This window comes from Fringilla coelebs, assembly GCF_963513975.1.
Source record: "Fringilla coelebs genome assembly, chromosome: 4".
In the NCBI taxonomy this organism is placed as follows: domain Eukaryota; kingdom Metazoa; phylum Chordata; class Aves; order Passeriformes; family Fringillidae; genus Fringilla; species Fringilla coelebs.
In genome coordinates this window covers 62,009,144-62,024,111 of record NC_140032.1, presented here as the reverse complement: position 1 = coordinate 62,024,111, position 14,968 = coordinate 62,009,144, and the positions used below count along the sequence as shown (strand labels likewise).

At 45.4% G+C, this 14,968-nt stretch overlaps 1 protein-coding gene across 1 annotated transcript in view; it reads right to left on the bottom strand.

Moving 5' to 3' along the window:
• Positions 1–10,496, bottom strand: part of MAML3 (mastermind like transcriptional coactivator 3) — a gene marked incomplete at both ends in the record, with an annotated part of 243,119 nt that extends 232,623 nt beyond the window's left edge. The window contains one exon of the mRNA XM_084204211.1: positions 10,059–10,496. Within this exon, the coding sequence (XP_084060337.1) occupies positions 10,059–10,496 (438 nt within the window). The remainder of the gene's footprint in view (positions 1–10,058) is intronic.
• Positions 10,497–14,968: the final 4,472 nt, after the last annotated feature.

Sequence of the window (14,968 nt, the reverse complement as noted above, 5' to 3'; positions counted from 1 at the left end):
TGCACTAGAAATACCAATATTGCTAATACTTTTATCTGCCTATTGTGCTAACAGCTTGGATTCTAGCAAATGAGCTAATTCTGAAATAAAACATCTGAAGAGGCAGGTCAAAAAAATAAACAAAAAATCCCAAACAAAAAACAACCAAACCAGTGAACTTTTTTATCACTAACTTATACAATTATTATCATATTGCCCAGATTTGGATTCAGATAGAAGGAAAATAAAACTACATGTGAGTGTCTGTCTTGGACACAGCCCCTTGCTTCAATGTTACCTCAAGTTCCATATGCAAGTCAAGACATCACAATGGTAATAACTTTTTAGTTATGTGGGCCTTTCATAATTATTTAACCTAGTTATTGTTCTACATGGAATTAAAATGACCACAACACACTGAGCAGCCAAAACAAAATGCAATCATCACACTGCAAAGATCAAGCAAAACTATGTTTTTCCTTCTTTTAACAAGAGACCAAGTTTATCAATTTTCAAAAGGAAATTAGGAAACAAAAAAAAATGAACACAAGCCCTCCCCCCTTTTTCTTTCCTTACAGGAAAGACAGTTATCACCTACCTGATACAAATCTATACTGTGGGCAGCTGATGTCTTCTTTGGACTCAATTGAATTGAAAAGATACTCTCCTCATCATCCCCTTGCCCTTGAGGGTAACTATAGCAGTATTCCTGAAGGCACTTCCAATAATGTTCTGCCTGATGGTCCATAAACTGTACAAGTATTTCACTCCCAAATTAACTCCAGCCATGCTCCACAACTACCAGACTTTCAGCTGGAGGGTTGGAAAGGACCCTAAAGATCAATCCAACCATTAAGCCAGCATGGCCAAGCCCATCACTAAACCATGTGCCACATCTACATTTCTTAAATATCCCAAGGGATGTCAAGTCCAACACTCCCCTGGGCAGTGTGACCCAATGCCTGAACACCCTTTCAGCAAAGAAGCTTTTCCTGATATCTAGAACTGGTTGGTCCATAGAAAAGCATAGCTGGACCTCCGTGCATGGATCCTGGCAGTAAAACTGCTGTAAAGGACAGCAGATGCAAAATTCCAGGAGATATTTTGAATTGCTGATCAACTTGATTACTGAATTTTGAAGCAAACTTCATGGGACATTCTGCCTCCCCTTTCCTCTAGTCCATCTTCCCCAGGAGGGCACTGTGTACCTTCCCCTTACACATAAAAACCCCCACTGTTTTCCTCCTAGACAGCTCATGTCCCTCCTACATTGGGACCACAGGCAGACTGCATAGGTGCAGGACTGCAGCCCTGAGACCACCCTGCTTCAGGGCAGCAAAACATTAATTTGTTTCAGCTCCATCTAATTTACCCCAAGGCAGTACCATGTGAAGACACCATTAAGTGGAAAAAAATATAGTCCATGCCCAACTTCCCAGAACCCCTGTCTGGCTTTAAGTAAATGGACACTTTATCACCATGATAGGTCAAATTTTCAAAATTTTGGTTTTTCTGTTCTACATTCACAATTCTTCATTCCCCCTACCCACTGCTGACATTTTCCACGGCAAAAGTGTTACTGAGAAGGGCAGTAAACCTTACTATGACCATAAAGTGGTTTTGTTTTGCTGTAAATGAAATGGAGGAGGAGAGAAAATAACAGGGATTTTTTTGTTTGTTTGTTTTACTTGACGTAGAATACATATTAAAATGGGTTAGAAAAAATAAGCTCCAGGAAAATCCCATGGGGCGAAAAAAATGTAAAGTCAAATTCTCTCAGGTAAATTTTCAAAATTGCAGCAATCCAGCCTTTAAAGCTTTCAGTGTACAAACTACCTGGCATAAATTGGGGGGTGGGGGAAGAGAGAGCACTGCAACCTCAGTATCATATCTCCACTTTTACTGGAAGGCAAAGACTGCAAGCTCAGCCCAGAAACATGCAATAATAGAAGGACCTACAGATTGTTTTAAACCACTGCTTCATATTCAGCCATGGATTACATACCAGAACACTTCAGTCAGTTTCAAACAATGTGACCCCCATTCACTTACAGAAATCTACATCTTCTGCATGAGCCCACTAAAGCCTTCAAAGCCACATTACCTGCTTTGATGACAACTAAAAATATGGATAATGACTAGCAACACTGCTTGCCGAAAACATTGTTAAACTCGGTCATTTACTGTCAATAGCAGTTTTCCCTCTGCTGCCTCAGTTATGCACTGGAATGCAATCCAGAGAAATCAGAACAACAGCCACCAGCTCTGAAGACAAAAAGGAACAGCAGCACAGATCACAACTGAAATGGAACAATCCATTTAGCAGTCCAAAGGCAACTAGTGTGAGGTAAGGCAGTCAGATTTAAAGTCACTTCTGCAGATGCTAGAGAGTCTGAAATACAATATTCTGCATAAAGAGAAAGGGTAGGGAATGCAACAATTTCTTTTTTGGCAAAGTGCTGATCTATCCTCCTTAATGTAAGGAATTATCTTAAACGATTAAAAAACTCCTATACTTTCCAGAACTCTTCTACAATTTCATTTGCCATAGTCACCTCCCTTCCTCCTTTAGATGAAACACAATGCAGAAGTGCCAAAACATCACAGAAGATTAGATAGGAGCTAAAGGAAAGGGAAAGAGGATGCAAATATAGAAAATGGGTGAAATGTATCAGTGATTCTTAACCTTGTTGGACTATTACATCCCCTTTCACCATCAAAACTGATCATAAACCTTTTCACTTTGCCTTGGAGTACAGTTAAAACCCAGTGTGTAAGTACAGGTACAAACACACATACATAGGCATATTGGCTTCTTGGTTGTGACGCTGCCCAGGATCAGAGTAAGGTTAAAAACCAATTCTCTGCTCTTTTCCAAGGTACACAATATCCAAGGACTTTCTGGATTGGCCCAAGATTTTCAGAAGTGTCGTAAAGATGATGCAGAAAAACTACACCTTCACTGCAGCACTGAACAATTGTTCCTCTGAATCTGAAGAGCAGAGGAAAACGAAGTTGATTTGTTCCATTGAACCTGAAGTGTCACTGTGTGGCACACAGTAAAAGTAATGCAGGGAGGAGACAGAAAAGTGAAGACAGGAGGGGGGAGGAGGCACAGCCCCGCCTTCCATCAGTGAAAGCACAACTCCGCCAAGCTTCAGGTGATGAGAGCTGAGAACTTGTAGGACACTACAGAGCCCTATATGAAAACCTTACAGAAAGCCATAAAAAAAAAGAAAAAAGAAATCCTTGACCTGTTGATCTTTTGGTTTATTCCCTTAGTTATTCTGAAAGTCATACATTCAAACCTCTTTCCTGCTCTCTGTGTGCTGTGGTTGTGAAGAACTGACAGCAAGCAAACAGCAATAGATCACCTGTGCTACCAACAGCACTGAAGCACTAGCTTTAGCATTTTCACCAACTTCTAGAAAATGCAAAGTTCCTATGGGTGGACACACTTCTCTCAGGTCAATTGAACATTGAATTATTCTTATCTCCTTACCAATTTTAATTGTGTGTGGAGGCAAACAAAATCAGTGCGAAAGAGGGAAGTCTTGAAAGAAGGCAGCTCTTCCTGTAAGCACAGAATTTCAGCAGCTGCAATATTATTAACTACTGCAAGTTTAAAAAGACATTTTCTCTTAAGCCCTATGAAACTGAGTTTCAAGTATTCAGAAAGCAAACAGGAGCAGTTTGTAGCACTTTTGAACTGCAAACATTGGGAAACTAAAATAAGAGAGAGGGAAGCAAAAGAGCAATTGAAGTTACATGATTTTGTGATTCACCAGCTTAGACAAACTAGGAAAATATATATTTCAAATTAAGGCTCCCAAATTCCCACTGAATGTACAAGTATGCTGCTTATCTGAACAGCCTGTGAGATCCCAGACTGCAAAACTGATCACAGGTTCATAACTCCAGTTATGTGAGGCTGTAGCTCACATTTCAATTCACAAACCAGCACACCTGAAGGATTCCAGTCAGCAGCTACTGGCTGCCAGGCCTGTTCTTAAACCTCTGCTAATTCAAGCACATCTCTCACATGAATTATACATATTGGAGTGATATGCAACCAAATGTCTTATACATACAAGTGTTTAAATAAAAATGAACCGTGACTCCCTTGCTCCCTGCAGCTGCCCCTGTTTCAGTGGCCGTGCTCAGGAGCAGAGCTGTGCACTGACACCGGCTGTAACTTAGCTGAGGTTCAGTGTATGCCACCAGGTGAGCACGTTTGAACTAAGAGGTCCCAGATGTTTATCCTGGGATAAGGGTTGAATTTCACAAGAGGATTAAGATGTTGTAAGACAGTGCTACCCGCGGGAGGGACAGTCAAACAGATGATGGATCTGATCCAGCTAAAAAGTAACCCGAGGAAAGGGAAGAAGCGTGTCTGCCCTCGCTGCCTGCTCGGGGCCGCACAAGAGCGAGCAAAGGCAGCGAGCACAGCCCCGACAAGAGCAGGAAAGAGGAGACTTCCTCAGCGGTGGCACTCAGGTTACACCAGCTGAGGCCATTTGTGAAGCCTTAAGCTTTAGGTCAAGTTACTGTAAATTGAGGTTAATCTAAATGCAACCAATTGTCCTAACACAATCACATGTTAATATTTTTGGCGCTGCGTTAGCAGAACGAGTTTTTGATGTGTTCCAGACAAAGCTGCTCTTCCTGAACTTAACAATGCCTAGAATTTCACTGCAGGACTTTCAACGCATTCTGTTTGGTCAACTCGAAGCTGAGATTTCACTGGATACCCTATGCCAAAATACAACTTGCCCTGTTCCAGCTACGGCTTGTTGTACCCGAGCCGCTGTCTTTGAAAGGGACACACTTTCCATCAGAGCATTAAAGGTCATCAGAGGCTAGCAGTGCTTGAAGTGAAGAGTCTCTTCATTCCTTTCAGTTTGCTAAACTGAAACCTATTGTGCTGACTAGCTGCAAAAGGAGGTCAGCACAAAAACTCCTTGTCCTAAGGACAGTAATCACACAGGCGCACCAAGCCCGAGTTGGTATGAAAAGGAGAAAACAAATGGGAGAGGCCTGTGGAGTAAGAAAGAGATCCACCCTTATAGGAAAAGCAAAATAAAAAGGGTTACACAATGACTCCTTCTATGATGCTTACGAAAGAGAAGGAGCATTGCTGTCCTGGGATTTAATTTTGGTATCATCCCTGTTGTGTATTTACTACTGACTTTACCCCTGTGTGAGCAAGATCAGACATAGCTTATTAACTGAAGAGATGCTTAATCCTACTTAGTCATCAGGCATGAGTAAGGGCTACAAGTATTTGACCTCTTGTGGAAAATAAAACAAGTAAAAAATTATCTTCTTTTTTCATCTTTGCAATGCCAGAGATATAGACTTTTCCTATAGTGTGAGTGATGCACCCCTAAGCACCTGTAAAGTCAGGTGAATAGCAACATTACACAAGAAAGAACACAAGAAATGTGCTCAGGTTTGTGAACATATGCACAAGTGCATATTAAATACAGCAGGTGTAAGCTTTAACAAACTCCTCACAAGCCTGACAACATTCTGTGGCACCCAGTTCCAGTACTGGCATTATCCATGAATCACTAAGACAAACGAAGATGTTCCACTTTTCACTCTGGATACCTTTTTCAACAAAAATAGGAGACTCGGGTGGAGGAAGGAACTACTTTTCTATGGTGGAATATCTACCAACAAGGAAGACACATAACCAGATTTCTGTAATTCTGGACATGTCATTCTGTCCCTATACAGAGAAAGCTGAAAGGAGTGTCCTGCCCTCCTTTTTCCTTCCCTCAGGTGGAAGTGCAATGTGATCATTAACTTCTGGAAGCCCAGAATGGGTAAAGAGCAGGACTGGAAAATACTCTATGTTTCCAGCCGTGTTTTCTCTGACTTTACCTAATTCTGAATTGGCATAGTATACTTCAGCAGGGGAACAGAAAAGATGATCTAATAGGTTATTTGACTTCTGCCACGAGTTTCTCTGATCCAAATAACATTTTAAGTTTAGGTGTTTAAAGCACAATTTCCTAAGTACTGGAAGACTAACTTAGAAACGGAGAGTAAGACAGCCGCTATCAAACACACAACAGTGCTAAATTAAAAAATATAAAGTCTTGAAGAGCCTTAAAATAGGAAAAAGTAGCTCCAGCCTCTTTGTAGTTTACAAGAGAGCTCAGATGCAAATAAATGTGTACTAGAAGACCAGTGTGATAATTACACATGTAACTAGACAAAGAATGCATGGCAAGAACAGTCACAGGGAAAAGAAAAAGAGGTGATATAATTTGCAGTTATTATTATGTATTTGGCTATTATATACTAAATATATTATTTATTCTATATATAATGTGTATACACACACCTACAACCTCTGAACCCCACACATAATACGGATGCAGAGCCAAGAAGACTCTTGCACTGAAATAAGGAAACAAGAAAGCAGATTAGCTCACAAAGAACCAAAGAACTGATATAATGTGTTGATATTTCCTGGAACCGATCCAAAGATGAACAGCAGAGTTTTGGATGAACTGCAAATTTTCCCAGTACTTCCTCTGAACGCCAGGCTGGCACAGCATTTTACTAATCCAACTCAAAATCACAGAAAACAACTTTGTTTTTTGCCAGGTTGAACTAGGGAAGGGGGAAAGGTCCACAAAGACATTTATAAACTATTTTAATTTCTGTGCACATCCTAGTCTATGCCTGTGTATGTGCAAACTAGTTTTGTAACCCACGGTTCTCCTCAACAGAAGAGGATGAAATAGTTATAAATCCAGGTATTTAAAAGTTCAGCAATTGAAAACTTTCTCTACAACAAGATGCAAATTCAGGGTAGATCAGCAACTCATGAAACACAGCCAAGCCTATGCTCCCACACTGCATTTTGACAAAAGGCTTCCATTGATAACCTCCTGTCAGTTGACACAGAATCCTAAACAGTGGAAACTGCACAGTGCCTTCCACGAACTCTGGGAGGGAGGGTGCAAATTGTGGGGGAGGTTACAAGAATCACTGCACAAACTTGTACTCCAGCCAGTGAAGAAAATCAGAGCACACGTCTTTAAATAATTGTCTTCTAAAGATCTCTTTGGGTTTTTTACCCAGTTTGCTGAAGGACACTCAGCATGTGTCAGTACCAGCTTCTGGGAGGGTTTGTTGGGTGGCTTGCTGCCTGGATTAAGCACATCTCCCCTCCTTTCTCAGCATCTCTCAGTTTGGAGGACACATACACAGATTATATTTTCCTTTCATTTTCTTTGATTAAAAAAAATAATTAGAAAAGGCATTTCTTGCTGGCCTCATTGTGCTTGTTGTCATTTAATTCAGCTTCTTTTCCAAATCATGCAGTTTAATAATATGAGTGAAAAATCTAATAATGATTTTTGTGTAAAAAGAAGAGTAAAGCAGCAGCAGATTCTCAGCAGACTGTTCCACTGTAAAACTCTCCACTGGAGTTTACCAGAGAATAAAGAAAGGGAGAAAACCCCTAGATGTGCTTAACTTTTTCCTCATGTAAAAAAAAAAAAAAATCAAATTACGTTGAATTATTTTGTTAAATAAAAAATGTGATGCACACAAATAGCTAAACTTACCACACTGTTACGATTGCTAGAAATTAAGAAGTTTGGGAGTTTGCATTTGGTTTTACTGCAAAAAGCATAAATGTCTGAAAGGCAACAATTTTCAACTGCTTTAAAAAGAGTAATTTCTTGGGATTTATGTACTGCTTTCATGTTCTCATGGGTGCTCCCCAGAGTTCTTAGACATTAGTAAAAAATCATAATTAACACTTTACAAGTGAAACAAAGCAGATAATGTGGCAAAGCAGATTTTTGGCAACATTTGTGTATTTTTTTTAAAACGGAAATGGGTCTTTTTTTGTAATGAGGCAGTAGAATTTATATTTTTAAGATTAAAAGCATAGGACACATTGAGTATATTCAAATAACATGAAGACCATAGCACAGGAATCGAGTTACAATGAATTTCATAGCAAACTACCTCTTAATTAGGCTACTCTTAGCTCTTCAAGTGTCCCAGCCAGAAAGGATCTAGTGAGAGCTGAAAGTGCCCTTCCTCCTTCTACTTTTTCCTTTCTACAACTTTCACATTATAGCTCTGGCTTTCTGTCCCACATCTTCACGGGAAGACCAACTACCTGCTTATCTAAAAATCCTGCCTTTAGAGCTTCAGCACCGGAGCTTGGGAATAAGGGGAAAGGACAACCCAGCGCTAGCCTAGGCCCAAAAGTACCCGAACTGCCCTGGAGCTGGATGGGGACACAGCGCACCACAACGCTGCCCTGGAGAGAAGTCATTCCGAGCATGCCTCCTAAGCCTCTAGCCCCTTTGCTGTGCCTTGTGGAAAACACATGAGGTGTGAAAAGGGATTTGAGGACAGCTGGGCTGACGAAAAGATGGTCCCTGCTCACGGGGTCTAGTGAGTGACTGCGTTGCTGCCCCGGGAGTAGGTGTAAGCCGAGGCGAAGTGCTGTGCTGCAGCGTGTGTTTAAAAGCCTCGCTCCTGAGGAAGAGCGCCAGAAGGAAAAGAAACGTGGTTATGCCTCGCTGGTAACATCAGGAAAGCAACAAGATGTCAGTGAGGTCGTTCTACTTCCTGTTTGCGAAGGGCACACGCACGCATTCCGCCACCCCCGCCGCTTTGTACGGCTCCGGCCCGCGCTCCACCCGGCGCGGCTCCCTCCGCATCCCCGCCTCCCGGCCGGCCTCGCCGGGAGATGCGCCCAGCGCCTGGAGCTGCGCTCCCGAGGCCAGGAGGCGGGGGCAGCACTCGGCGCTGAGCTTTTGTTTGCCGCTGGCGAAGCGATCCCCACCTCCAGCCGGCCCACCGTCAGGAAGCGGGGCTGGGGACCGGCAAAGCGCCCGGCAGGGCAGCGGGAAGGGTGCTGCCCGCGGGGAAAGAGCTGCCCGCCACCGCACTTGCGGCCGGGGCTGGGCAGGCTCTGCGCGGCCCCGGAGAAACACAAGACTCCCTCCTCTCACGCACGGAGTGGGGGATGGCGTGAGGGAGGACCGCCACCCCGCCGCTTTGTCACCGAGACCTCCCCCGGAGGCCGGCAGGAGCTGCCGCCCTGCCGGACCCTCCCGCACGGCCGCGCCTCCCCGCGCAGCGGAGGGAGGCGAGAGGGAGGGACGTGCGAGGCTTGTAAACCGCACGCTGCCATCGCACCTCCCCTCCTCCCCGCCGCTCTCCGCCGCCCATTGTGCGCCCGGCAGACGGCGAGCGCCCAGCTGCCCGGTGCCCGCCCCCGAGCTCCGGGCACCCCCGCCCCGCCGCGGGGACACGTCAGGACACACACGCGTGTCCCCCGCGGCAGAGCCGCCCGTCTGCCCCGTAGGCCGGGACGAACACCAGCAGCACCCCCACCAGAACCGCTGGCGGCCGCGACCAGCTATAAATAAGGCTCTGCCGGAGCGCAGGGCCCGGCTCCCCCCACACCTCTTATTATTCATCGGTGCAGCCTGGGAGTGGGAAACTCCGCTTCCTACTTGCCGCTACGCTTCTACCGGCTCAGCCCCCGCCCCCTTCCCCCCCCTCCGCTCCTCGCTAAGCTCTTTAAATCCCAAGAAAACTTTGGGAAGCGATTCAGCTCGCGTGGGGAGCCGGGCTGCTGCACGCCGGGGCAGCCCAAGCGAGAAACCTGCCCAACTTTTCCTCCAGCCGCCAGCCCAGCCTGCGGAGTCACCTTTCCGCCTCCCTCCGCGGCGGGATTTAAAGGCGGCCAGCCCCCCGCACGGAGAAGCCGTGGCGAAACACGCACGCACACACACACAAAACCCTCCCCCGGCTCCCGGCAAGGCGCACGCCTGGCACCGCTCCTTCCCCCTTACCCCAGAGCAGTTCTACCCTTCCCCAGAAGGGGACGGGGGGGAAAAAAAAATTTGTCCGCTCCCTCCACCCCAGCCCGTGAGAAGTTGCGAAGCGTCCCGCCAGAGACCCTGCCAAAGTTGAGTCGAACCCCGTTCCCCCTTGACGAGCTACGGGGCCGACCTCCAGCTCATCCCGGCGAGCGACGCGGAGTGGACGGCCACCCCTGCGCCCCCCGGCCCGCATCCCCTTACCATGATCAGCGTGTGGTTCCTCTGCTCCGCCGTGGCGGGCTCAGCATCTTGCTGCTGTTTGTTCTGGTGCTGTTGCTTGCTGCTGCTGCCGCCTGTGCCCGTTTTCTTGGCCCTCTGCTCCAGGGTCCGCTGGTAGAGGCTCACCGTGTCCCTGCGCTCCAGCTCCAGCTGCTCCGCCTGGGCTTGCTGGTACCTGCTCTCGCAGTTGACATGGTGCCGCCGGCAGCCCTCGATGCGCTGCCTCAGCCGCTCCACCACCGTGCTGTGCTTGGGAATGCCGCCACTACCGGCGTTATTGTTACCGGGAGCGGCGGCAGGAGGGCCATGGGGAGTGCTGTTAACCCCGATACCGGCCCCGCTGAGGCTGCTTTTCAGGTTATTGTTGATGCAAATACTGCTGCCATTCGCGGCGGCAGCGGGGGCTGCAAAATCCCCCATCCTCGTCCCCGTGCACACTATTTTGGAAGAACTTTTTATCCTACACTTCACACATACAGTCTCCTCTGGGGTCCTGATGGGATACTTTTTAGAGAACCGGGGAGGGGGGGGGGAAGGGGCACCATCATGTATCAGGGAAACAGCGATCCCAAGCAAATGTTTCTCTTTTCCCCCAGCCAATCCCTCTCGAGAAGCTCCAAAACATTAAAAAGAGAGAGGGAAGGGGGGAGGGAAATAGAGAAGGTGCTAAAAGGTTATCGCCAGCAACACAACCAACACACACACACACACACACACAAACAAACACACATACATACACACAAAAAGCACAACAAACTAAGCAGCAGCAGTTCGGGTTAGCAAACTCCAGGAGATATCAGACCAGTTCCTTTCCTCCTCTTTCTTTTTTATAATCCATTATTTCAAAACAGATTCCATGAGATTTCCGGAGATTTTGCCAAAAGCCTTCTCTCCCCATGGATAAGGAGAAGCACGCGCCCCTCCACATGCACACACATACACACCGGTTCACACGCACGTTCGCACACACACATCCAAGCACAGGCACACGCTGGGTACACACGGCACACTCACTCGCACTCCACGGCATCAAAAGACAGGCAAAGCCGCTTGCTTATTGTATTTTCCTTCTAGAAAAAAGTTTTGGTGTTTATGCCGCACCGTGTTCGCAAAGTACTTTGGCTGCTCAGTTGCATTTCAACAGGAACCTAAATAGCAAATCCTCGGGCTGGGGGAAGTAAACACATGAACAATCCGGACCGAGCTGGAGAGGAAAAAAAAAAAGAAAAAGAAAAAAAAAGTAGCGCTCTGAAGTCTCTGCCAAACGCTGAGCTGATACAGCCTAGCGCTTTGCTCTGTCGTGCTGGCTGCTGCTCCTCCTGCCACCATCACAATGATCAAATGCTCTCCTCCTCCACCTCCTCCTCCTCCATGCCAGCGGAGTGATATCAGGACAGGAGCGCTCAGTAAACACCGCAGCGGCGGCGGCGGCGGCGGCGGCAGCGGCGGCTCCTCTGGGCCGTGAGGCAGACCCGGGGACAAGGTGCAAAACCCGGCACGGACGTCGCCCAGCAGGAGCGGACATGGCGCTTCCCCCGTAGCGCTCACGCCCGGCGGCGGCGGCGGCGGCGGCGCGGGGCGGGCGGCGGCGAGCGGGGCCCGACACCTGCCGGCCCCGCGGCCTCCCCGCACCGCGGGGGCGGGCGGTGCCTCCCGGCCGGCGCTCGGGGCCCGAAGGCGGCCGCAGCGAGAGCCGTGCCCGCGCTCAGGGCCGCGGCGAGGGCAGCGGCGGGGCCGGGCTGCCGGGGGGCGCGGGCGGGGGCCCGGCGGGCGGGCGGCCGGAGCCCGCGGCCGAGCGGCGTGTGCCGCCTTTCCTTTCTGTGTCAACTGTTGCATAATGAATGGGAGCGGAGCGCGGAGCCCTGCGCCTCCCCGGCACGGGGCTGAACTTTCTATTTTAAACAACAGAAGAAACATGACACGTCGGGCAGCAACATTTGTCCGAGCTAACGGTGGCTGCCTCCATATAGAGCGCGGGTGATTAATGGATCAAGAATAACATCCCGGGAATCTAGTTTTAAACCATTCTGCAGACAAAGCTTTTGTACCCACGATTGTCATTGAGTGTTATTTTCTATCTAGCCCTGTGAGAAATGCGTTTCCAATTTTTTTAATACATCTATATAGAACAGAATTACTCAGAGAGACACCCGTGTTCTCTAACATGCAGCTGATATAACGAAAATTGGGAACTCAAGCATTGGTAATGTAATCTGATTTAAACCATCTTCATTTTTGCCATTGCAGATTAGCATAGGATACTATTTCTAAGATACAGTGACAAAGAGCAGTCTTTGTCTTATTTAAGTGCTCAGCAGTATGAAATTTGGGGTTGATTTCATGCCTATTGCCACAATTCATGACTATGTTGAGATGGAACATAATAGTGGACAACTAAAAATAGCAATTAGTACCGTCCCTACGTTGAGATTAACAAACACATCTTCCCCCCAGGAAAGAAAACTTTTCTGTAGTATCAGTTTGAGAACCACAGTGAATTTACTTGAAGTTCTTCATGATCATTGATTACTTCGTTATCACAGAACCAGCACGGGGAAATTACAGTTCTGCTCAGAAGCAGCGTAAGAACGCGGGGAAACTGCAGTCCTGAGTCAATTATAGAGATTTGTGCCTCTCTTAATTTGGAGACGGGGGATGTGTTGTAATTTCTCTAGTAACTACTGAATTGAATAGTTAAGATTCAATTCAAGAATAGAAAGAGGAGGAAAAAAGAAGGGGGGAGAGGAATTTCAGTAGTAATAATAATAATAATAATAATAATAATAATAGTTATTATTGTTACTATTATGATTTTTTTCCTTTTTTTTTTCTTCAATTGAAATGGAAACTGTAATCAGGCCAGGGAGGGAGAAGGCTGTGAAGTATGTTTGACTTGGAGCGAGTACTTTTTGGATTCCTCAGCAGTGCCCCCTGCAGCCCGCAGCTCGTGTGCTGCAGCCTGGCTTCACAGAGTGCTGGGCAGCACTCGAGTTCAAAAAAAGAAGCGTTTATTACACCCCCAGGGTCAGAAATACATGTAAAAGCAGTGGTCTTCTTACAGACTGCTTTTTCGGTGCATTTTACAGAAGTTGTTTTCTTTTCCTACGACTGCAATTAATAGCATTTTTCAATCTCTATGAAGTCACACAGACACACCTTAACTTCCAGTATATCACTTTGGCAGTTGTCAACATGATAATTTTTAAGTGTAAGTTGCATTGCTATAGAATTTATTTTCAGCCTATTAAAATGTAGGAATTTCTTATCTCTCAGCTATGTACCTTGGTTCTGCCAGACTGCACAGCCCAAGGGGGATGATTTGAGTAAAAGAAGTTTTGGAATAACCAGTGCTTAGTGTTAGAAGTTTTGCAAACAAATAAATCACCAGTTTTGTGGAAATAAAATCCCAACCAATCAGAGAAAGGAAGAAAGAAACAAAACACAAAACTCCCCCGACTAAACCCCTCAATCTGAATACATTCAAACCCCATTTGATTCTGACAAAAAGATATTTTTTTATTGACTGAGGTTAAAGCAAAGCTGAACAAATATATATTTATTTCTCCAGTCATTTTAACAGCACAGGGGTGATTCTTGTATTATTCTACAGAACAATCTTTTATAAGATAAGGCACTCCCTCCTATATCTAAAGACAATCAATAGAATCAGAATTTTCATTTCATTAAAAAATGACAGTTGTCCTCTGTATTTTACAGCTGTCTTCCAGCACCTAAGAGCTAACTAAAAAATTTCTTCTGATGGAAGGTTTTTCTTTTAAGGCCGAGTATTGAGTGGCAATTGTAAAATAGCATAATAGAGATAAGATTTCACAGTTCATTTTTGCGTCGTTTATTTTAAGGACACTTACATAAACAATTACCAGCTTCTAAAAAGCTAATGTAAAATGAGCTATTTAGTGAACTATTTAAATCCAAATTTTGAGAAGGACAACACTTCTGCTAAGCCTCTGAGACTGAAAAAATAAAAATAGGAAACAAATTCCTTGTATTATAGCCTGAGCAATAATAGAGAGAAATAGAAATAGAGAAATCTCAATTTTGTTCTAACTACTGATTATTGTCATTAAAACAGATGTTCTCCACAGCCTTGACCAAACAACTGTTCAGTAGTCAGACATGATCACAGACTCACTCACGATTGTGTGTGCTCTTACTTTTATGACCATGAACTTGCAAACAAACACCTCTTCTGTAGAAATTCCCTTTGCACGCACAAATGTGGGTTTTTGCTCTATAACCTTTTTTTTCCCTGTTTGCACATCAGCTTTGGAATACCATCTTCACAACTGGAATTTGAAAAGAATCAAAATCTATCAGAATTCTAAATGATCTAAGATGAAATTGCTGATGGCAGCAGATGAACAGTAATGCCTACTGGTATCAGCTGACAGGACACTAATTACCAGCTACAGGAGATGATTGCTTGGTGTGAGATCTATTCAGTGAGTTACGATTTTGAAAAATGATAAAACAGGCCTGATCTGTGAAAAGATACGCAGTATGAAAATACAGCATACGTTCTCAAGATGATTATCATGACAGAGATCTGTCTAATTAGGAAGGAACTATTTTAATGCTAAGATATGAAAGAGCCCAGCTGGGAGAGGAATTTAGAGGAAGACACAGAAACATGACTGTTAAGCTGACAGCAAGTGCAGTCTAAGCATGTTCCAATGACAGCTTCTAAAAAAAAATTCATCTCAGCATTTAATCAATAGTGGTTTCAGAACAAGCACGGCCTTACAGATAATCTAGCTAGTCATATTAGTGGGAGGGACTCCATAAAAATAGATAAAATATGCCTTTGCAGAGTAACTGCAGTTGGTCAACTGAGCTAGACAGTTATTCAGTTGATGAGCAACATGAAAAAT